The sequence below is a fragment of the Dreissena polymorpha genome, chromosome 13 (genome assembly GCF_020536995.1).
Source record: "Dreissena polymorpha isolate Duluth1 chromosome 13, UMN_Dpol_1.0, whole genome shotgun sequence".
NCBI classification, from domain to species: Eukaryota; Metazoa; Mollusca; class Bivalvia; order Myida; family Dreissenidae; genus Dreissena; species Dreissena polymorpha.
This window is the reverse complement of record NC_068367.1, coordinates 2322318-2347881: the sequence shown is the minus strand read 5'-3', so window position 1 is coordinate 2347881 and position 25564 is coordinate 2322318. Positions and strand designations below refer to the sequence as shown.

At 33.6% G+C, this 25564-nt stretch overlaps 2 protein-coding genes across 2 annotated transcripts in view; both read right to left on the bottom strand.

Annotated features, from left to right (window-relative positions):
- Positions 1-25564, bottom strand: part of LOC127855991 (uncharacterized) — a 39318-nt gene that overhangs the window by 13119 nt on the left and 635 nt on the right. The gene's annotated exons all lie outside the window — the stretch shown is intronic.
- LOC127855993 (proteasome subunit beta type-3-like) lies at positions 10404-24756 on the bottom strand. The gene is made up of 7 exons (XM_052391931.1): positions 24659-24756; positions 22695-22879; positions 20139-20246; positions 18521-18698; positions 16218-16312; positions 12065-12120; positions 10404-10696 (listed from the first exon to the last, which is right to left on the bottom strand). The coding sequence occupies exons 1-6, from the start codon at positions 24659-24661 to the stop codon at positions 12072-12074; spliced, it is 618 nt and encodes a 205-aa protein (XP_052247891.1). The 5' UTR covers positions 24662-24756; the 3' UTR covers positions 10404-10696; positions 12065-12071.

Sequence of the window (25564 nt, the reverse complement as noted above, 5' to 3'; positions counted from 1 at the left end):
TATAATTTTCTAAACGAAGATCAATAATTAATTTCAAAATAAAAACAACGGCCAAATTTACACCATCTTCTTAAAATACGAAATCAAACACTTTAACTATAATGTTTAAAACCAAACCAAAATACATAACGTTTGTCATCAATTGCTCACAGTGTTTTTAAGTAAGACCAAATTAATTAAAATAAATCATTAAAACTCTTCAATCAAATGGAATCAATTTCCTGACATGATTTAAGTAACAGTATCAATAAAAACTATGAAATAACATTCTAAACATCACAGCACTGTCATAAAGCATACTTATTATTAAGGCCTTGCCAAATTGCAGCTTAATATTTCTAGTAACTACACGGATTAAACTTTTCATCATAATGCATTCGATAAGAAATGAGCCCCATTAAGTGTATTTCTATATAAACCGTCTAAAAAGGATGTATGTGTGCGCTTTTCATTGAAAGCTGTTGATAAAGGTTAAATGGGAGTAACTAGAAAACATTAAACAGTTAATTTTAAAAGCTATGCGTTTTTCTCTGATTACACGTAAGTATTTTTTTCTATTGATATTGTAACTTCAAACGTCTTTAATTATATGGATTTGAATTGGTGTATACCATTCTCCAGACTTTACAATGTTACTGTCTGATGAAAATCTACCAGGATCCCCTCTGAGCATACTATTTTTAATATTTAACATCAGAACAAAAATGGCGACCGCAATTAAACAACCAATAATTAAAAACCTGATTATGTGGTCGTATAAAAATATCCGAGCGCTTTTTACTGAAAGCGTTTGGAGTTGTTTTTACTTGCAAGTTAGAAATAATTGTCGGGTTGTGATAAAAAGTGTTAATTAGCTATACAATTTGAACAAATCGATACAAAAAATATAAGCTCTATCAAATTTGCGATTGAATCTGTTCGTTCTATTTATTTGCAAAACAAATCCGCTGTTAAATTTTAATAATTCCTCATTTTTACAATAATGTTATTACAATAAAACCATTAGGGGCGTCGTAACCTATATTCCTTACCCGTGGATTGACATATTGACATTATTTTGGCATTGTCAATTTGGAGGCTAAATACAATAGTTATTTGTATCTGTGATTGAATATAACCTTATTATTATAGCGCATAATCATTTGAATCGATCCCACAAATGTGAAGTATTATAATATATGTATATAACAATTATTTCACATCACTTTACATACATGACAGTATACAACGATGTACAATTTGTTCTCCAACTGTTATTGGTATACATGCAATCGTTGTTGAAAGTTTATATTCCCTGAAACATAAACGTTTGCGCGATTCCATTAACTGTCAATGTTTCCCGCTGCATAAAATTGTCACAAGAAATTGTTTTTTATATATAAAAATCTACAGATGTAATAGTGTTACAAATAGTATTGAACAACTATAAAACTAACGAGCCATCATATTGTATAAATTCATTCAATAAAAACATATGAACGAGTAAAATATAGCACTTTTCGGAAAAGTTTACTATCTTGAAACGTATTTCACGTGATTGGATAGAATACGGAAGACTGGAAAAGGTAAGCAACCGCCCGAATATTTACTGTAATAAATCTGTTACGGAGACAAAATCTTCAAATTTATAAAAACACATATCAATACTGAAGAAACAAACACATTGCTGAATGAGAATCTTAATTTGACAAATAATTTGACATCAAATTGTGATTGAACAGCTTAGAATGCCCTGGGCATCGAACGCTCTAAACGCTCCTTTGGAAATAAACGCATGCTGACATAAAGCTGTATATCATGTGTAAAAAAAGTGTAAAAAATGTTTACTATTACTTGTTTTTATTCCGAAATTCAACTGATTATAGTAATATAAAATGGATCAATAGCGAAGTTTCTTATTTCCATTTATCAATGTGTATTATAGACAAATATATTGTATATCATTCATTAAACTAAGAATCAGACAAGCATGCCCAATTTTCATCATTTATTCGAAATCTTCAAAATAAACTACACAATGAATATATATAAATAATTCGAATAAAATAAAATAGAAACATGTGGTACCTTTTTGAACATGAAAATCATTTCTATACTATTCTTCAGTTTTTTTTTTCGATTTGTCAAATTCAGTATGTGTAATGTTACCGTGTAGTTTATGTTTGTCGACAAATGTGGATGCGTTTTATATCGTATTTTATTTAGGATAGATTTCCGAGTAAATACTACGAGTGTAGTGTGTCTGTTTGTTTTTGTTTCGGTGTTGTTCTTGAGAATATAGAATACGTAAAATAGTTTTATAAATAGTGCATTCAATAGAATCTTCGAACAACGAACCTTTAGTATTACGACATGTATGCTTTCATGCTGAGCTTGGCAGTTACAGTGTTAAACTATTGAATCAACCATTTCATACAATTTAGTCGACTTTACGTAAGTATGAAGACCTAAAATTGGCAGAAGCACAGTATAGGACGAAATAATACAATTTATCAAACTCAATGATTTTTCCACGGTTTATGTTCTTAATTCAAGTTGTATCATGTGTGTTCGTAAATGGAAAAAAAAAGTGTTTTTGTTTGGATATATTCTTATTTCGAACTACAAAATAATGTCTGAGAGACATCCCGTCGCAATAAAAGTTCACAGAATATGTATACTAAATGTTTAACAGATTTTGCTTCACAAATAGCAGAGCATATAAACTGGTTTTTTTTCCTTAATTAGTTGTTTTATATAAAAAATACTACAGCTTCAAACATTGAGACTGCCCATATATCATCGAGCAATTACGCCAATTGCTGCAAATACATCTTATACTTTCCAACACGTTTCTTAAAACAACTCCATTCATTAATTCATAATAAACTATGAAGCGTTTGAAACACTTTGTTAGTTTCGATTTTTGTAAAAAAAAAAAAGTTTAATGAATTAATCCAGAAAATCATAATTATATAAATGTATGAAAAGAAAAGCACGTACTTCCAAAGATGGCTTAACAGTTGCAAATATCGATGTTGCTCCGGAAAACAACTCTCTGGATCTGAAGAGTTTAACTCAATTCATACAACTTTAAATATGTTTAACTTCGGTCATTGATACTTTATGGAGCGGCGTAGCCATATCAATGCATTGGTGCACTTGCTTTCAGTGAATGCAAAATGAGTTTGTAAATGTACCACGATTAGGTGGACAATTAAAAAAATATATTTAAGTTATACAACTATCAATATTACACCAATAACACTTTTAGTGTATGTGAAACTATTTTTAATGATTAACCTTTAGAACAATGTTTAAGAAACTTTCTTTATAATCTCAAGTAACGAATTTGTATTTAGACACCGGATGATGTATTAATGTCACGTTCGGGCAATTTAATTAGCATTTAATTTATTTATTGGTATCCTACGTAGTGTAAACATACACCATTCACATGCTTCACGTATGATGTTCCCCTACATTTTCAAAACAGCAGGATACGCTACTGCAAAAATCGGAAATACGTTTTATAAAATTATTTCTAACATGAGGACGTCAAAGAGAAATACAAAGTTATATAAAATCACACCTTAATGCCTCGAGGTTTTTTGTTGAGTCACTGAGTATGAGACCATCCTGACTTGGATCGGAATGTAACAATCTTGCATAGCAAATTATAGTGAACTAAACATGTTCAAAGAATCTCTTTTAAAATCAATCTCGATGTAAAAAGCATCCATTTAGTAAAATTAAAATTGTAAAATCAAATCCCTAAGTCCTATACACATGTTTAATTATCATAGAACATTGATGCATAGGGCTTTGTTAGTATGTTTTAAGAGCAACTGGTCGTCACATTGACAATTTTGAAACGTAAAGAGTATGCATGCACATAATACATTGTTCAAGTCGCGTTACCAAAAAAGGTATAACTTACTTTAAAACAATTCATGATGTAACAGACTATATCTGATAAGTGTACTGATAAGTGTATTGACAAATGTTAAACTATTACAATGTAAGTTCTATTGTTGCGTGAACTTGCGTTTTTGTTTCAAGTGTAGCGGCAAGACTGCGTCTGTTTGAACAGTATTTACCCTTGACGTCATTGACAATTTTGAAACGTAAAGAGTATGCATGCACATAATACATTGTTCAAGTCGCGTTACCAAAAAAGGTATAACTTACTTTAAAACAATTCATGATGTAACAGACTATATCTGATAAGTGTACTGATAAGTGTATTGACAAATGTTAAACTATTACAATGTAAGTTCTATTGTTGCGTGAACTTGCGTTTTTGTTTCAAGTGTAGCGGCAAGACTGCGTCTGTATGAACAGTATTTACCCTTGACGTCATAATAAAGTGAATGTTCCAATATTCGAGTGCAAATCTGCTTGGCGATATATGTGTGTATTTTTAAGTTTTTAATGCCCTTCCGCCCGTAAGGCTGCATTATGTCAGGATCCCTAGCGTTTCCACGTCCTCTAATTAACATTCAAAACTAACGACTGTTGGGACGACTTTTGAATTATATCTAATTTGGTGTGATCTTGTATTGTGTGGGAACCTGGAGTAACCGGAGGCACACCCTAATGTATGGAGTGGTGATATTAAACCCATCTCACATTCTTTCGAGAACGGGTATTGAACCCCGGTCGCCGAGGTGAGAATCGCATTACAAACAACTTCGATAACCGAGAACAACCGTAAATCTGGGCGAGTTCTTCACCTAACTAACATGAAGGCAGCTAGTCAGTGAATCCAAACATAGATAGAACTTTAGTTTTTAGACACACGTTCACATGTTGGTGCAAATCGTGTGTCGCATGTCAAGTGTGGTTTAAGAATGAAATGCCCATTGATTCACAAGCGCTAACGCGTGAAAGTACTTGTGTATACATTAAAGGTCATCTTTAAAATAATGTTCCGAGTAACATCTTGACGAAAAATACGCAATGGGCAATTTCTTTTTAAAAATTGGTAACATAAAATTATGGTACATATCAAGGGTAAATCATTTGTGCATTCTGCGATGAAAATCAATTTTAAAAAAAGTGGATCGTATTTTTTCAATACCCGTTTAATGTCTATGATGTGTCGTAAGATGTTTATTTTAAAAATAACACAAAAAACACACATTTTAAAATAAACGTTCATGAAAATAACCTGATACTTTTAAGAGCAATACGAAAATAAAGTATCATTGAAATGTTTTTTTCAAGATATCGACCATATGGAAAAATACATCGTTTTATAAAGCCTAGACGTTATTGTATTTTAGGTATTGTCTGATATATAACAAAATGATAGTGCACCAACTCGTTTTTCTCTATATATGAGATGAGACGGCGTTTATATCAACCAATATTAAGAGGTACGTCCAACTATTTTGGGAATCAACTATATGGCCATCATATTTGATATAAACAAATGAAATCAGATTCAACACAATAAACACAAAAAGTCATCAAAAAACGCATTTTGTAACATATCAGGCTCGGCACGGACTGAAAAAAGGCTCGGCAAGCTTTTTAGCCTAACCTGACATATTGTAAAAGACGACAGGGCAATTTTAATAAACGTCGTAGTACACATTTACGATAAGATACATTTTTTTAAGATGCATAATTGCTTAAGTCCATATCATATGATTATAAATGTTCAGTACTTAATTAATTAAATTGGCATCTCTAACGACGTACACAAATGATGAGCATGGCGTGTTAGTTCGTCTACTTATTTCGATTACAAAATTCTCTCGTAAGTTAAAATTGTCGTACGATCTTTAATGAATCTGCCCTCGGTTATTCTCTTTATGTATGTACAACATGTATTTAAGGAAAACACTGATTAATTTCACTGAGTCATTTTACACCAAACCCAATCAAAATGTAACAGTCGACATAAGCAAGCTAAAAATGGTTTGTTCTCGGAAATTCAGGTCTGAACCATGAATCACCTTGTTTATTTTTTTAATAAAATGCGTCATAAAAAACAACCGAGAAGAAATTCCATCAGCCATGAAAATAATATAATAAAATATGAAGCGTTTGAAACACATTGTTAATTTCGATTTATTTCAGCCACGTCATTTTCGTTTGTTAAACAGGCATAATATAATGTATTTGTGTTTTTTCCGTTGTACTTAAATGCAAACTCGCAAAATAATGATTGTCAGATAGAAAGATGAGTATTACTAAAAGGTAAAGAAATGAAAAAAATCTGAATCTGCCGGTAATAACAAATTATACTGTACATTTAAAAAAGTATTTAACAATGAACAAGTTGAACGCTAGTATATGAACACTAATTTACTTTTTCCATTAGTTAAGTACTCAGTCTTACTTAACAAATAATACATTGAATAATACGCAGTGTACACAATAATATTGTTATATTTAATTCTTCTTTTATTCGAACATGTTTTGACCATATATTTAAGCAAATTCTTGTTTCTGTGTTCTATTTCTCAACCACATAAAACTAACCGGATGTGTGATCTCCCGGGAATGTAAAACGTGAAGACTAAACCAACTACGCAATTAGTTAATGTATATAAGCGAATGTTATTGGCAAACGCCGTAGGAGGCGTCCGTCACGTGTTTCCGTTTAAATAACATGTATTTATTTTAACGGCGCCACAAAAAATCGATAATTTGTTATTCCGAAATTTGTGTAGCTATATATCACTTGATATAAAAGAAAACAACATCTATGTGACTAAACGAATTCAGTTTGTTTAAATACTAGTTTTGCGTTTCTTACATTTGGGTTTAGTAAACAAGATTAAAGACGCGAAAAGCGAAAAAGTAAATATTCAAAGGGAATTAAGGTGTTTATTGGACTTATTTTCTTGTAAAAGCTACCATCACTGAGTCTCATATACTGGCCTAGCTATCGTTTATGACATTGTAAGACCATTAAGCCATTTAACTTTCATACGGCTTTTAACCTGCAATGAAGCTCGTGTAATGTCTTATTTTGTACATTTCCGTAATCCCGAATGGTCTCTGAGAAAGTGCGTATTACAACGATAGTTTGGTCAATATCATAACAATACACGTATATCGGTATTTAATAGTTCCCAGGTTCGATTTTTTAAATTTATAATTAAGTTGTTTTTTACACAGAACAAGTTTCACTCTTTCCTGATTTATTTAATAGGTTTTTTCAAAGTTTGTTTTTACAAGTTGGCTACATTTTCTTTCTGTTTCTCAACAAAACAAAAGGTGTTTTTTATATTATTATTATTCAAGACCATAACAAATATTATAGTGTTGTAATTTTACATACCTCTTTTAATTCAACATAGTGTGAACAAGTAAATTTGCCAATATGAGCAACATGAAATACTTCGGGCCATAATGCTTTCGTTTACAAATGATGTACTACATGTTATTCATACGAGAACAAACTTTATGACAGTTGTTTATTTATGCGATGTTTAATGTTAGAACTAAAATTATCGACTGCATCATCATTTTGGCATTTGTGCGAAACGTGTTCCCTTGCAAGTGAAGCTGGAACTAAAAAATAATGTGATAATTAAACTTTTTTTACTTTTCAATCAATGATACATCATAGAAAATGTCTATGCTCAAAGTTATAGTTTTCTTCTTCTGTACTTTTTATGGAAAACTTCTTTTACTAGACTTCCGACAAGAGATAGGTATTTTATGTGTTTTTCTGAGGGGAGATAACAACACTTGCAAGCTTGTTTACTGTTTTCGACTTGTTAAACCTATTTACTATTATAAATGCCTGTATCCTGCATTTATGTATAAACGTACACCACTATGTTAATAAAAACAAGCAAATTCGTTCAATTGATATCCCCCGCAAATATGCTTCTTGACACAAAAGTGTTATATTTGACACTCAAAAAAGCATTTTTTTCAAGATACAAAGGGCCATAACTCCGTTATTAACAGATGGTGTACAATGCCATTTGGCGTGCATCATCCTCTTATTGATATACATACCATACCAAGTTTCAATAAAATCCGCCAAAGCACTTCCAAGATATGGCTCCGGACACACAAAAAAGGCATTTTTCAAAATACAAAGGCCATAACTCCGTTATTAACAGATGGTATACAATGCCATTTGACGTGCATCATTCTATCCATATATATACTCATACCAAGTTTAATGAAATCCACCAAAGCACTTCCAAGATATGGCTACGGACGGACAGACGGAAAGACGGATGGAAAGACGGAAGGATGGACGGAAAGACGGACGGACAAGGCCAAAAGAATACCCCTCCGCCTATGGTGAGGGATAATAAATTGGTTATGAATTGATTATGAACAAAATGAGGAAAAATATTGGCAACTTGGAATGTCTCAGAATCCCTCAGTTTTTCTTAAATATTGATATTGGATGCAGATGACCATGGCAATTATATTCAAAATGATAGTAAAATAACACAATTACAAAAATGACGGCATGGATTTATAACTGACAAGTTAAAATCTTTCAGTTCATTATATGACCAATAATGTTTTGAGTGGATTTACTTTTTTGTTCAGTGTATCATTAAGTTACATCAACTCAAACTTCCAGACAAATAAAAAAAAATGTTGTTACATCTCAAGGATTAGTGAACATTTTCATTTAAATGAACTCAATGTCGCCATGGCATAGTGAATATGGTGCCCAGCTAACAAATGCGAGGTGAAGGGTTTATCCCCGCTGTGGGAGCGTTCTGTAGATCTCCACCTATGACATCAAGTACTGTATCTATCCAATAAACAGACTCAAGACTCAATAAGCCTTTGGCTTTTGATGCATTCATGTTTCAATAAATAAGTCTAAACTAACCAAACTATGCGAGCTTGTATGTATGCATGTTCGATCCCTTAGATATGATTGTATCTTTAAATACATTTATTTTATGTTGTCTCATTAAATCACCATAAACAAATTAATCACACAACCATTGCATCTGCAATTCAGAAGCACCTACTGTGCATTCACTTAAAAATGCAATGGACCAACAACTATCTAACAAAAAAAGCAAAATAACATGGTCATATGCCAGAAATGAATATTTAGTACACACACCATTCAAATTCATAAATGGATTTAAATTTTAGGAACATTCTTGAAATTGCTTCTATTCTTAGTAAAAAAGTGGCAAATTCTTACTAAGAAATTCCCACTTGTATTCCTAGTAAAAATCAGAAACGTGAATACCTAGCTTATTTTCAAACAAATAATCTGAGTCGTGTAGGTGTGTGAATAAGTAAATTTTTTGCTATTATAGAAAAGAGATTATGTTTATAACATTATTTTAGATTCCATGTTTACAAAGTTAAACAAGTTTGAAATCATCACTTATTAAATGAAATCATATAAATACACTATTGCCTTCGGCATTATAAGTTTTATCAATAATGGTGGAAAACATATAGTTTTCGTGGTAAAATTGAAATTGCATATAAACATGTTCACTAATGGTAAAATAATATTTCATATTGATTACTGAATATTTTAATAATTATGAAACGTCTTCAATTTATGAAAGAAAACTTTTATAGCCATAAGTCAACAATAAGGATAAATGAGGCAAGAATATATCAATCAGCCAACTGCAAGCTGGATTTTTCTGGTCAAAAATATAGTTTGTATTGCGTAATTCCAAATTAATAATAATAAATTTATGTTACAGTTAATACCTTTCATCGTTAAATGGGTCCTTTAGAAATCATACAATCACCTTTAGAAGGACATACCCTTTAGAACCTATCTTTACTACATTAGCGTATGATGTCTATCAGTAAACTAGTCAACCGGATGAACATAGCAGACATGACCCCGGATTTAATTTACGCACCAAATAATATGTAAACTAAAGTACCTTACTCACTGGAGTGATAAAAGTGAAATTTGAAATTGGGGAAAGTTCTCAGAAGCTGTATTTGTACCACTTTAAGTTCAATTGTAAGAAAATAAAGCCACAACCATGATATGTAGATGACAATCTTTTGGGCATATATCTTCATGCAGCAATTGCAAAAATATTTAAACTCTCATTTGAAGTTATCACATTCCCAAAGTGTCCGCATTACATAGCATTTTTCACTTGTATAGCATACACCATGACTTGAATTTTATGTATTTTCACTGTGTTTTTATAATATATTTTTTTATATATGTGAATCATCATTGAATTTCTGAATCATTTTTTTTCCTAAATCCATCCTTGAATGAAGTCGCTAAAGCATGAAGTTCTAAAGTTATTAAGCTGAAACCTTTTTTTGCATTATAAGTTTCATTTTGTTCTGATATTGATCACATCCTAAACAAATTCAAACATAAAAATGGGTCTCACAAAGTCAAAGTCATATTTAGGTCCCTTGGTATATACTAATCAGAAGAATTCAAAGGACAAATAATAACAATACAGACATAAATTTAAAGTTCATGAATGACAAATATATCAATGATAACAGTTTTAAATGAAGTAACAAAATCATTTGCAATATTGTGTTCTTTTTTTCACTGTAGCTTTAGTAAGCATGTCAGGTAAGTAAATATACAATTTTCTAGGTATATTTGCACAAGAATAATCAAATAGTTACAACTGCGACACTTGTACTGAAATACATCATCTTAAATCTGTTACACGGTGCTCTGATGTCTTTAGAATACATGGTTTCCTGCAGCGACTTGGTAACATTAGCACGATGCTTTGAACAAAACCTGAAACATGCATGAAATATAGCAAGTCAGGGGAAATAACTTCCATACACACTAAAATAAACATAAAATATAAATCTTTGTGTTAATTTCATTCTTTTAAAAGGACGTAATGACCTCTTTTAATATCAGAGTGTTCTCCAAAAACATTGGCAGCCGGTGATTTCACGGGTTACATTAAATCTAGATGCCAGCTACTTTTGCCCATAATATCAATTGAAATGGCACAACAACACCCATTTATAACAAAGTCGCCGGCTACTTTGAAAATATAACTGGCTTCTCAAATTTTGTGGTAGAACACTGATGTCACTGAAAAACTATCAGTTAAACAATTACTGGTACATTAAGGATTTAACTTTAAAGGCTAATTTAATTGAAAAATGCTTTATAAAACACAAGAGATTATTATCAAAATATTTGATTCAGGCAATTAACTCTTACATGCTTTGTAATTAAACAAATCAACACATTCATATAATTACTGCACATTTTTTTAAACACAACTCAAAAATACGGATTTTTTTTACAAATATATTCTTATTACCAAAATAAGTAACAATATCACAATCCATGGAATTTATTTACATTCATGCCTAAATATTAAAAACAGGGGTGTCAATTGTCCCAAATTTGAAATCCGGAAAATTAAGCCGTAGGATAAAGGGAAGAAAGGGCCCAACTCCCTCCCCGGGGCCTAGCTTATTGTTCTTTTTTTTAATAGTCTTTCTAGGTGCAATTTCTTGTGAGTACAATGCGAAATATTATAAACCAAACCATCCGTAACACCGCAGGTGTATTTGTCATTCTAAACAAATGATATTAAGAACTTCTAAATTAAATTAAAATCGACAAACCAGCGTATCCGAAAACGACTGTCCGAAAACATGTCGCGATACATCATTTGCAAATGAAATAAAATATGCATATCGTTTGACTGCAGAAAATGAAAACCAGTAACCAGTAACCTAGCAAATACGCAGTCAATATATAATTTGATTAACATATTGTTTTAAAATATGATATTGCAGTGCTTTACTTACCGGTAGCCAGTTACTGCTCATGTCAGTGCCAGCCGCTTACCAATCAGAAATCAATAAATAAAATCGGTACCAAGCGCAAATGTCCGGAATGCCGACGATGCTTTAACAATATTCGTTCTAAAATGATCCCGCACTAAAAGAATTTTGTCCCTTCCCCCACCCGCCTTAAACAAACTCATCGGATTTACATTCACCTCAAAATCAACCCTGGACGGCTCAAATCCGGATTTCCGGAATAATTCGGAAAATTGACACCCCTGTAAAAAAACTGCAACCAGTACAAAAATGTGGTCAAAATATTGTTCTCTATCTTGCCTCCATTCCATACCTGAACACTAGTCCATCCTTCCCTTTAGTAGACGTTTAGTGACTTTGTCCTTTTCGCTGAAGAAAACAAAGGTATCATGCATACACACATGCAAAGTAAACTTTTAGGTCAACCAAACATCCAAATGATTACATTTATGAGGACAATGTCCAACTTTTTTTATTTTTAAGTAACAAGTATTGAATAACTAAACATTTACACCCTGCACTTCAATACCACAAAAAATAAAACAATTAAAACACCTTGTTGTTTTTAATTCTGTAACACTCTGCTTATTTCTCTTTTTAAATGAACATAGTGTTGCTAAAGTAAACATACATGAGCTGTTCTCTGTAAAACCAGACCTAATGCGTGTGTGTCAAGTATTGTCCCAGACCTAATGCGTGTGTGTCAAGTGTTGTCCCAGACCTAATGCGTGTGTGTCAAGTGTTGTCCAGGATAAGCACTGTAAAACCAGACCTAATGCGTGTGTGTCAAGTGTTGTCCCAGACCTAATGCGTGTGTGTCAAGTGTTGTCCAGGATAAGCACTGTAAAACCAGACCTAATGCGTGTGTGTCAAGTATTGTCCCAGACCTAATGCGTGTGTGTCAAGTATTGTCCGGGATAAGCACTGTAAAACCACACCTAATGCGTGTGTGTCAAGTATTGTCCCAGACCTAATGCGTGTGTGTCAAGTTTTGTCCGGGATAAGCACTGTAAAACCAGACCTATATGCGTGTGTGTCAAGTGTTGTCTGGGATAAGCACTGCAAAACCAGACCTAATGCGTGCGTGTCAAGTATTTCCCAGACCTAATGCGTGTGTGTCAAGTATTGTCCGGGATAAGCACTGTAAAACCAGACCTATATGCGTGTGTGTCAAGTGTTGTCCGGGATATGTTCTCTGTAAAACCAGACCTTATGTGTGTGTGTCAAGTATTGTCCCGGATAAGCACTGTAAAACCAGACCTATATGCGTGTGTGTCAAGTGTTGTCCGGGATAAGCACTGTAAAACCAGACCTAATGCGTGTGTGTCAAGTATTGTCCGGGATAAGCACTGTAAAACCAGACCTATATGCGTGTGTGTCAAGTGTTGTCCCAGACCTATATGCATGTGTGTCAAGTATTGTCCCAGACCTAATGCGTGTGTGTCAAGTGTTGTCCGAGATAAGCACTGTAAAACCAGACCTAATGTGTGTGTGTCAAGTATTGTCCCAGACCTATATGCATGTGTCAAGTGTTGTCCGGGATAAGCACTGTAAAACCAGACCTAATGCGTATGTGTCAAGTATTTCCCAGACCTAATGCGTGTGTGTCAAGTATTGTCCGGGATAAGCACTGTAAAACCAGACCTAATGCGTGTGTGTCAAGTATTGTCCAGGATATGTTCTCTGTAAAACCAGACCTTATGCATGTGTGTCAAGTATTGTCCCGGATAAGCACTGTAAAACCAGACCTATATGCGTGTGTGTCAAGTGTTGTCCGAGATAAGCACTGTAAAACCAGACCTAATGCGTGTGTGTCAAGTATTGTCCCAGACCTAATGCGTGTGTGTCAAGTATTGTCCGGGATAAGCACTGTAAAACCAGACCTAATGCGTGTGTGTCAAGTATCGTCCCAGACCTAATGCGTGTGTGTCAAGTATTGTCAAGGATAAGCATGTTCAGGTTAATCAGGGGTAATACTTCCTGACAAGACTTGATTTTAATTTTGAAGAAACTTCCTTACAACAAAAATGGCATAAAAGGAGATATCAATGATATGCCTGTGCTGACTCAATTCTTTTAAGGATACCAAATGTAAGTAATTATACTAAACGCTTGTTGCATGGACAAGTATTCTAATTATGAGTCATAGTTTGCTGGTATACTGTTTGTTATTCTCAAAATACTATTTTAAATAAAAATACTTGAGACCCAGTGAATTCTTAAATAACCCATTGTTTCAAAACATATGCATTCTCAGTATACATCTGTTTATATCGTATAAATGTCGCTGATAAGGCATCTGAGGAACATATCCTTCATTTATCAACAGTTCTTATGTTTTCAAAAAATAAATACACTTTACTTCATTGATACTTTTCCGTTTAGATATTTGAAAACATTTATCATTTGATCTGAAACTTGCACTTTATACATGCAATTTCCTTTTGAAGCATTGTGAGTTAGATAAAACAAGAGGGCCATGATGGCCCTGTATCGCTCCACTGTTATTTTTATGCGAAAAAAGCGTGCAATGCGCATGGGTTGAAATGTCCTCAAGCAAGTATTTTTATGCGAAAAAAGCGTGCAATGCGCATGGGTTGAAATGTACTCAAGCATGTGACTTTCTCTTTCTATCCCTTGTCCCACTGGGCGCTTGAAGTTGGAAGGGTGAGCATTTTTATAAATGGAAAACGTTACTACGGTGTTAACTAAACAGACTATAAAGCCCAGGAATTGTCGCACAGGTCCTTTGCTTATAAAGTAGGTACATTTATCTCTCCAAAAGATATTGTTGTTCTTTCTATTTCATATTTATAAATAGTCCTTTACAATATTATTTCGCGTCTGCAATCTCTTTCAATTTGGGGCAGTCTAAGTGTGTCGTTTGGTAAAGGGTTAACATTTATAGATAGTTAACATGTTGGTCTACCTTTCACGCTCGACATGTATGCATTTATCTCTTAAACTTTTAGTTTGAGAAGAAAATAGTTTATTCATCCCTTAATGAATAAATAGCAAAAACGCATAAACATGCAAAGTTCAGCGACTTCCTGTGGCCATGTTTTTTGAAGAATCAAATTTTCTAGAACAACTTTTTAATGGGAGCCTTCAAGGGATAAATTTGGCCCCAGGGGCATAATTTGAACAAACTTGGTAGAGATCTATAAGATGCCACTACATACCAATTTGGTAGCCCTATGCCCAATGGTTATGGACAGGGAGATTTTTAAAGTTTGCACAAAAGAGGCTTTATTTAAGCATATGTTCAGTTTTATGACCTCGGGGGGGCAGGGTCAAATTTAAGCACAGGGGAATAATTTGAACAAATTTGGTAGAGGACTATTAGATGTCACTACATACCAAATTTGGTAGCCCTAAGCTCTATAATTATGAACAAGAAGACTTTTAAAGTTTGCACATAATAGGCCTTATTTAAGCATATGATCATTTTTGTGACCCCCACGGCAGGGTCAAATTTGACCCCAGGGGCATAATTTGAAAAACCTTGGTAGAGAACTTTAAGATTTTAATACATACCAAATTTGGTAGAAATAGACCCAATGGTTATGGACAAGAAGATTTTTAAAGTTTGCACAAAATAGGCCCAATATAAGCATATGTTCAATTTTGTAACCCCTGGGGAACAGTCAAATTTGATCCTAGGAACTTAATTTGAGCAAACTTGGTAGAGGACTATTAGATGTCACCACATACCAAATTTTATAGCACTATGCCATACGGTTATGGACAGAAGATTTTTGAAGTTTGCAGAAAATAGGCCTTATGTAAGCGTATGTTCATTTTTGTGACCCCCAGGGCAGGGTCAAATTTGACCCCAGGGGCATAATTTGAACAAACTAAGTAGAGAACTATTACATGTCACTACATAAAGAATTTGGTAGACCTAGGCCCTACAGTTATGGACAAGAAGAGTTTTAAAGTTTGCACAAAATAGGCTTTATATAAGCATATGTTCATTTTTGTGACCCCCGGGGCAGGGTCAAATTTGACCCCAGGGGCATAATTTGAACAAACAAAGTTGAGAACTATTAAATGTCACTACATACCAAATGTGGTAGCACTAGGCCCAATGGTTATGGACATAAATATTTTTCAACTTTGCACAAAATAGGCTTTATATAAGCATATGTTCAATTTATTGACCCCGAGGCAGGGTCAAATTTGACCCCAGGGGCATAATTTGAACGCATTTGAAAGAGGTTCACCCCAGGAACATTTGTTAGAAGTTTTATCAGAATTGGACTTGTAGTATAGGAGAAGAAGATGTTTAAAGAAAAAGTTAACACACGCACGCACGCATGACGAACACATGACCATGACATAAGCCCCGCTGGCCTCTGGCCAGTGGAGCTAAAAAATCAGGCAATCCACAAGTTTGAATTCCCGGACTTCCATTCACACATCCTCAATACATTGTACTTTGGACTAAATGATCTTATACGTACATGATATACACCACACCACCCCAGCCAGACACTGCGTCCCTATCTACAGCATTCAGCAGACACTGGGATATCGTCTCAAACAGATCATCGGGTTCCTGATGAGGAGACAACATTATAAATACAACTGTCAAGCATTTCATTGAGGCAGAATTCTGCTTTTCAATCCATCATATTGCATATTTACACAGTTTGAGCTTAAGCCTATAATGTATTAAATCATTTTCATGTGATCTTTTTCCTCTTGGAATGTTTCAAATGCATAATACATAAAATTCAGATGAATATCTCATTGACAGATAAAAATCCCACAACCATTCATGCAAAGTTATTTGTCAGAACCATAATTAGATGCACCTGATTCCACTAGAAGCTTCAACGAGAGCACCGCATAACGGGTGCCACGCTCGGCTGCGAAAGCTTGTCAGAACTTCTCTTCTTTTTTTTAGGGGTCAGTGACCTTGACCTTTGACCTAGTGACCCAAAAAATGGGTGTGGCATGTAGAACTCATCAAGGTGCTTCTACATATGAAGTTTCAAAGTTGTAGGTGGAAGCACTTTGATTTTAGAGCCAATATTAAGGTTTTAGCACGACGCCGGCGGACGACACGATGAGCTGGCTATGACAATAGCTCGGGTTTTCTCCGAAAACAGCTCTAAAAAAAGACTACACAATCATACATGTTACATTAATGTGCTAACAAAATATTATTAAACTTTATTAATCTTTTTTAATACATTTTAGAAAATAGTTAACATTTCCAAATAAGAAGACCCTGAATCGCTTACCTGATTCACATTCTGATACTTTAGATATATTAGCTGGGGGAAGATTTTTGTTCACGATGTAGAATTAGGAAAAAAAAGTTACAAAAGAGAAGGCTAAGTTTGGCTACAATACCAATACTTGAATATATTTGTTAGAAGACCACTTCATGAAGTTTCATAATAAATACAGAACTCTATGCCTTATAATTAAGTATTTAAATCTATATACATGTACACCATGTGTGATACCAAGGGCCATGGCCAGTTTTGATCATTGGAGAATACTTTGTACACACTTTTTATAAGACCACAACATTTACCACTTCCTTCTTCATTTTAACGCAATACATATTACATTAATGACAGTATCTCCAGAATAACGGAAAACTATGAAATATTCCTTCATGTTCAACAATTTATAAAAGAATCCTGGCGATTTGCCTAATAATCCGGTTATGATTAGTTTTTTTTTTAATCCTAGGCCTCGCATCTACAATCCTTCAACCTTACCGGTAATTGCTTAATGTTTTCCCTATCTATTTTTTTTCTATTTCTTTCAAAACCTGCGTATATTTATCACTCATATTTCCTATGTCTAGCATCAACTAAGTTCTATTGTTCCTAATACACTGCACATAATGTGTAAACATCCCAAGGAGAGAAACTATACAAGAGTTATTTCTTTCGTTTCAATCCTATTCTGATATCTATTCTGTTGTGTATTAGCACTTGCCAAAAGAAAGAAATATGTTTAAACTATTAAGACTACATCATGATGCTTAAGACCTTATACATGTATCTAGGGTCACACAATGCTCTATGCCAGTAGTCTAAAAGATTTTTAAGTTTTTACTACATTAATATATGGGACATCAGTAACTCCAAGGGGCATGGCAAATTTTGACCCAGAGACATGATGTGACCAAATTTGGAATAGGACCAGCTTACAAATACCAATCCTCTGGGCTTTTACATGCGGGAAGCAAATTACATCCAGGACGGGGGAAATTTTGCCTCATGAGTATGATTAAACAACCTTGGTAGAGGCCAAACATGCAATGGTACATGCCGAAAAAAAAATACATTACAACTATAAGACTTGTTGTTTGAGAGATTTTTAAAGTTAGTTTTATAGAAAAGTATAAGTAAATCATGAGAATCCTGGTCGGGCCGTTTTCCACAATAGATGCATGATTTGAACAAATTATGCACAGGAATGATATACAATGTAACATACAATGTACCAAGAATTTAATCACTGATCCATGCAGTTTCAGAAAAGACTATTTAAGTTTCCAATTTTTTAAATCTATAATAAGCAATTGCGACCTATAAATGCCATGTACCAGAAAAAAATTAACAACTGCTAAAATAGGCTAAAAACAAAAATGCTGATAATTTGCAATTTTGATCATAAAATGGATCAAGTTTTGATAATTAAATATTTCAAGTTTACCTTTTTCAAAGTGAGGGATAGTTTAAACTCCAACTTACCAAAATGAAGGAATGTGATTAACCTGGCTGGACTCAGAGTTTACCTGATTTGGTTTGTAGAGTGTCTCACACATTCCGTACATCTGTTCACTGCAGGTTCCGGACACCACGAAGTCTTCTGTCACCATGGGACAGCCAATGAGATCCAAGCTGGCTATGAAAGGTTCACTCGTTTTGGGGTCAAGACCAGCCACCACTGGCTCCACAAAGTAAGGACCAAACCTGGAATTGTAAACATGCACATATACAAGCCTCGTTCTAAACAAGCTGGCATTATTGTGTATGCTTACAGTGTTGACCTAGATCAGCATGACTTTTGGAAAGCAGAAGGGAAATTCCACAAGAAAGGAGAACTTGTAAAAGTGAGCTGTATTGTTGTTAAATTTTAACAAGGGCTGTTTGTAAAACATGCATGCCCCCCATATGGGCTGTCCGTTGTAGTGGCAGCCATTGTGTGAATACGATTTTTGTCACTGTGACCTTGACCTTTGACCTAGTGACCTGAAAATCAATAGGGGTCATCTGCGAGTCACGATCAATGTACCTATGAAGTGTCATGATCCTAGGCAAAAGCATTCTTGAGTTATCATCCGAAAATCATTTTACTATTTCGGGTCACCGTGACCTTTGACCTTGTGACCTCAAAATCAATAGGGGTCATCTGCAAGTCATTATCAATCTACCTATGAAGTTTCATGATCCTAGGCGTATGCATTCTTGAGTTATCATCCGAAAACGCTTTTACTATTTTGGGTCACCGTGACCTTGACCTTTGACCTAGTGACCTCAAAATCAATAGGGGTCATCTGCGAGTCATGATCAATCTACCTATGAAGTTTCATGATCCTAGGCGTATGCGTTCTTAAGTTATCATCCGGAAACCATTTTACTATTTCGGGTCACCGTGACCTTGACCTTTGACCTAGTGACCTCAAAATCAATAGGGGTCATCTGCAAGTCATGATCAATCTACCCATGAAGTTTCATGATCCTAGGCGTATGCGTTCTTGAGTTATCATTCAAAAACTATTTTACTATTTCTGGTCACCGTGACCTTGACCTTTGACCTAGTGACCTTAAAATCAATAGGGGTCATCTACGAGTCATGATCAATGTACCTATGAAGTTTCATGATCCTAGGCCCAAGCGTTCTTGAGTTATCGTCTGACAACCACCTGGTGGACGGACCGACAGACCGACAGACCGACCGACATGAGCAAAGCAATATACCCCCTCTTCTTCTAAGGGGGGCATAAAAATTGAAACATCAAACAAGAGCGTTCTTCATAGGATGACATCTTCCCCCGATAAACGCTTTGATAGAAGTAACGAGCATTTTTCGAAACCTAAACGCAGACCCTAAGTTTAAGGTCAAAGGGGTCAAAATTTGTGAGCGTATGGAAAGGCCTTGTCCATATACACATGCATACCAAATATGAATGTTACATTTGAAGCGGCATAGAAGTAATGAGCGTTTTTGAAACATAACGCAAAAAGTGACGGACAGACAGACAGTGCGATCATTATATCTATCTATCTATACTGTCAAACTCCCCTTGCCGGTATCATTGACAGTTATTCGGGGGCATAAAAAGGAATGATGATTTTTTAAGACTCCTTACACCATAGCTTTAGGCTGAAAGCGACATTTATATAATGTACCTTCTACTGTAGAGCAGATTAGAAACCATGCTTAGGAAGGTTTTAGGCTTCACTCTTCTGTTTTCCTTCAGCTCATAAAGATTCAATCGAAACTTCAAACGCTGAGCACTGAAATTAAATTTTACATGTGAAACTAACTGTTAACATTTATATGTGTAGGTTTTGCATGGTATGATCACTGAATAAGGACAGATCAGAGTAAGTATGCGGGATTATTTTTTGAAAGCACAGGGTCTTATACCAACAGTTTACATTTGGCTTGATTTTATTTAAATTAAATGTGTCCCTTATAAATTTCTATCCCAGAGTTAAAACAAGTATAAAATGATAATATATTTTGACATTTAAACGCAGGGGTACTTTTAAATTGAAAATTAAATCATATGATATCCTTATTAGGAAACAGACATAGGGGTGAACCTGAACTTTGTCATAAAAGACAACACCCAGGAATTTTTCTCTTCATAATTTCATTATTTTGGGAAAAAATATTGCTTAAGTAGCTCATTTGGTAAATGAAAAGCAGTCCTTTTCCTTGCCATTTTGGGAAAAAATGCAATTTCTTGCTTGGCATTTTTTTGCACGAAACGTCTGATGATTTAGGATAAGCTCATTGAAATTAACACATACAATAACCCATTCAGCCATAGCGTTGTATAAATGCATAAAATAATATACAGTGGAGTTCCTAGTGTTGAATATAAGACAACTTTGGATGTAGCTCTGAATGCCTAATGACTTAAAAATAAGTCTCTATATATTGGTACTTAAAAATATAGTTCTTTATTTGAAGGCATATTCAAACATAACAAAATTCTTGTTTCAAATAATTTCTGTATATGGAAATTGATTTTGCAAATCAATTTCCAGTCAAAACATATGAAAATATAAATACATTTCAAGTACTGATAAGTAGTGTTGTTGGTTTTTTAATAAGAACAGTTATGTGTATATAATTTTATTTTATAAAGTTCTAAATTAAGCATATTTGAATGTTTTCAAATTGTGTTGTTGTTGTTTTTTTATCCTATAAAATCACTTGCAAATAAAAACATAAATGTGCTTATTATCTATTGATGTTTGTTTTTGTTATAAACAATAATTACTTTTGTTTTATTTTGTAACAATCTTATCTGATTGTTAATGTGTTAAAAACTTTTTCTTTTTGTCAAATTTGTATATTTAAATGGTAATATTCTATCGTATGAATAGATATGACAAAAACATCTATAATGTCTGTCTTACTCGTTAAATCATAATGTAGTTCAAGATCTTACAATTAATGTATTATAACATGTCATTATAAGTCTAGTTTCCACAATATTTGTCTTACATGTTTCTTTCGGTAAGACAAATATATGAAAAGTGGATATAAATTGTTAAGTACAGATGTTAGTGATAGCAGTTGCCTATGATATCAGACTTACATTTTTGTTTCGGTAAGACATATATATCTATGGCACTCTTAATGTTAATTCCATAAATGTTAAAATACCATCTGTGATAGATATATAACTCATACATGTTAAATGATTAAACTATATTATATTTTTGTATTTAAAGGTTTCTTTGCGATTGGTTATTTTACTTGTTTTCGTAATAGTAAAATTGAACTAAATTTATAAACATATCCGAAGAGGCCGATGTAGAGAAACCATTTAATGCAGGATAAAGTGGTGTAATATGGCATACTTATGTAAATGTGTATATATAACTACTCTTTTGTCATTGTTTGTTAAATCGATGTATATGTTTAGAATACAGCCCTAAAAGGCTTCCTTTAAACAGCATACTATCATGCTTATATGATGATATTTGATGGTACGAAACAAATTAGGATAAATGTATGCTACATTTTAAAAGCCGATTTCTATGTTTCTACATTGTAAATAGAATATCATCCAGTAATCGATACAAGGACAAAATAAATATAGGCAGCTATACTACCCAAAGTAGTTGATTGAAAAACCTCTAAGATAAGAACATATTGTATTATAGTTTAAAATAGATTGGTTAAATGCTTAGAGAACGTTCCAGAATTATCTTGCATGTATGCTTTTTGAAATATTGTTCTCAAAGTGATCTTCTCCAAATGTTGGAAACAAACAACTACAACTTTTGTTAAAATTTTGTATTCTAGTCTACACTGTTCGTCAACACTTGCACTGTATATATGTCCTCGTGGGCTTAAATGCCTTATTGGATTGAAATAAACTGTCTGTCCTTTCATGGGCCTCTGTTACATAAAGTAAGGTTTCTGCTGCCACCGGAAACCGTACAGTGAGAAAACTACCGAAAGTACAGGTTTTACTTTTGTTTACCACAAAGGGAAAATGTCGACACTTGCGTGCATAAAAAATCTAAATAGGCGCTGAATTCATCTGCAAAATTTAATCTTAAATTAGCAATGTCAAACATAAATCAACAAAATATCAAATTAATTTTCAAATGAGCGTTAAAATCTTACAAATGTGTGATACAATTTTGAAAAGAAACATCAGTTATTCTCTAAATAAAACATCTGAAATAATAATCAAATATTTCATAGCAACGTACACTGTCTGTACATCTGTGGCCAATCCTGGAAGACCAACAAAAAGTCTGGGTCCCATCTGGAAGATTTTATCAAATTCTGTGCTGATAGTCTGAGCCTGAATACCAAACCTTCTGTCAGCAGCAATGGCCACACACTCTTTCCCTTTCATGGCCATTACAGCCGCACCATTGTAGGACATAATAGACTGAAAAAAAGGAAGCCTGTTATTTCTAAATGTTTAGGTATTCTAAATAAGCAGATACCATTTACACAGACAAATACCTCATGATTTCCAGTCTTTTCTCCCCCTGGACGTTTCTCCCCTGGTCTTTTCTCCTCCCAAACCCTAGTCTTTTCTCCTCCCAACATTTTTTTTATTATCTGTATATTTAGGTAGGAGAAAATGAAGTATGTGATTGAAATATGGTTAATGAAGGAGCATTTTAGTTATATCAATATTATATATAATATATAGATGAGTACCGGTAAATGTGAATCAGTGCAGTTAAAAAAGTGTGTTTTGTTTTATATCTGATCAGTTATTTTTAATAATATTATATGCGTTTTAATACTGAAAACATGTCTTGGTATAGATCTAACTTCTAAAATTATATTATTACAATTTTTAATTCTTCATATTTTTTTATCATTTAAATTGTGATCTAAATCTTTAGCAGTTTAATTAAAAAAAATAATTCACTTGAATAATCTAGTAACTTTTTGCATTTTGTACATACATACTTTGGCATAAGTAAATAAAAAGTAGCTTAGAATATGTTAAAAAAAAGTACATACTTAATTCAAATTAATGTATGGATTTATTTTGAAATATAATTCTTAGTTACTTTATTGTTAATAATTTTTAAGTATTGGCTAATAAGTATAAATGTTAAAAAAATACAACCTAAAAACACTAAATTTCAAATAAATGCAAAGACTGTTTAAATTAATTTAAAATTAAAATGTTGAAATGACATAAACACACTCAATCTATTTCATTCACAAATAATGAAAATGAAGCAATGATAAACTTCCTGTCTCTATCAATGAGCTTGATTGATCACTGGTTGAATTAACATTGATAATTCAATCAGTGACTAATCAAGTATATCAATAGAGGTGTTAAAAGTGCAGATTAATCCCCCAGCATGAAATATGCTGGAAGGAGAAAAGACTAGGGTATTAGGAGGTGAAACGACTAGGGGCAGAAATGTCCAAGGGGGAGAAAAGACCAGGGGGAGAAAAGACCGTACACCATACCTCACGTAGTATTTTTTCAACATTTCGGAATGGGGCTTAGGTCCTTTGGATTGGGAAACAATTATGTCATTTCTACAAAAATTGAAAAATACTTTTCTTCACCCCCCCCCCTCCAAATAAAAACAAAAACAAAACATACACTACTTCCAACTACAGTGATCTGCTTTTTATAACAAATCTTGGTAACTTAGCAACAAATTGATAAATGAGACCAAAGCCATTTGCAAACTTTGCATAACCGCCAGAATCATTTTTCTTTCTTGGGCCGGAAATGATCAGTCCAGGCCGGCAAAGGCTACATGATTATAGGACCTTCCTGGCTGCAAATAATTTTTAATTTAAGGAAGGACTGCACATCTTTACAAGTTCATACCTAGATTTTCAAAAATTGTAAACCATTTTTTCACAAACTTTTTGATAAAAAGAGGAGCGAAAGATTCCTTCAAAAAGGCAGGAATAAAGCCATGCATAGTCTTATAAACGCAATGTTAAGATTATAAAGCTTTTAAGCAATATTAAATTTATTCAACCGTTTTATTAGATTGGTAAATAGTTATTTAAGATATCCGAATTAAACAATCCGAAGTTAAGTGAAGTGAAATGCATACAAAAATCCTCAAAAAGTAAGCTGTAAATCAATGTGATTGACACTTAATGATTGAAAAAAACACCCAATTTTACGTAAATATATGCACTTTTAATGAAAGAGACTTAAATTACTTACCATTTTTGATGGCGTTTGGTTGTATGCCGGATTCTTGCAAGTCACTTATCCAAGTTACCCAGACGCTTAACGGTTACATTCTACAAAACAACACATTGATGTGAAGCATCAATGCTGTTTCATTCCACAGATTACATTGCGAATGAATGTGTCATTGTGTGTGTATGTCAGTGTTTATTTACAGGTCATCGCCGAGTCCTTATGTGCTGACCTGCCCCTGTGACCTATCAGAGGAAAATATTTACTGTTAAGCCAAAATAGGTCAAATTTACCCCGGCTTCCCAGGTTTGTGCCGAAAAAATAATTATATTATTATTTATGTATTTATTTTAGTACAAATACACCAGTGCACGGTGGCCAATGAGACTTTTATGTTCACTGGTAGTCATCATAATCATCACCATCATCGCTATCAGTACCATCATCAGCATCATCATCATCATCATCATCATCATCATCATCATCATCATCATCATCATCATCATCATCATCATCATCATCATCATCATCATCATCATCATCATCGTCATCGTCATCATCATCATCATCATTATTACTCTCCGTACTACCACCATCAATTGCACCATTATTAGTATTATTATCATTACCACCGTTATCATGTTTATTTATATAAATGATTGTTTATAGTTTCTTTGTGTGTTGTTACTATGCTCTCCGCCCAAAGAGAGGTGTTAGTGGGGAATCAAGCGGGAGACAGGAAACGCCTCGATTCCAGAGGCGTCACTGGTTCTTTTAAGTGTCCGTTGTAGAGCTACGATCCACTGCATCCCCGTTTAATGTCCCTTGCGGAAGACATCTTAGTCAGATAGGATAGTATTTACTGTATTTAATGTTTATGACTATACTCGTGGTTGCCTGATAAAACCCTGGTGCCATAACACATAT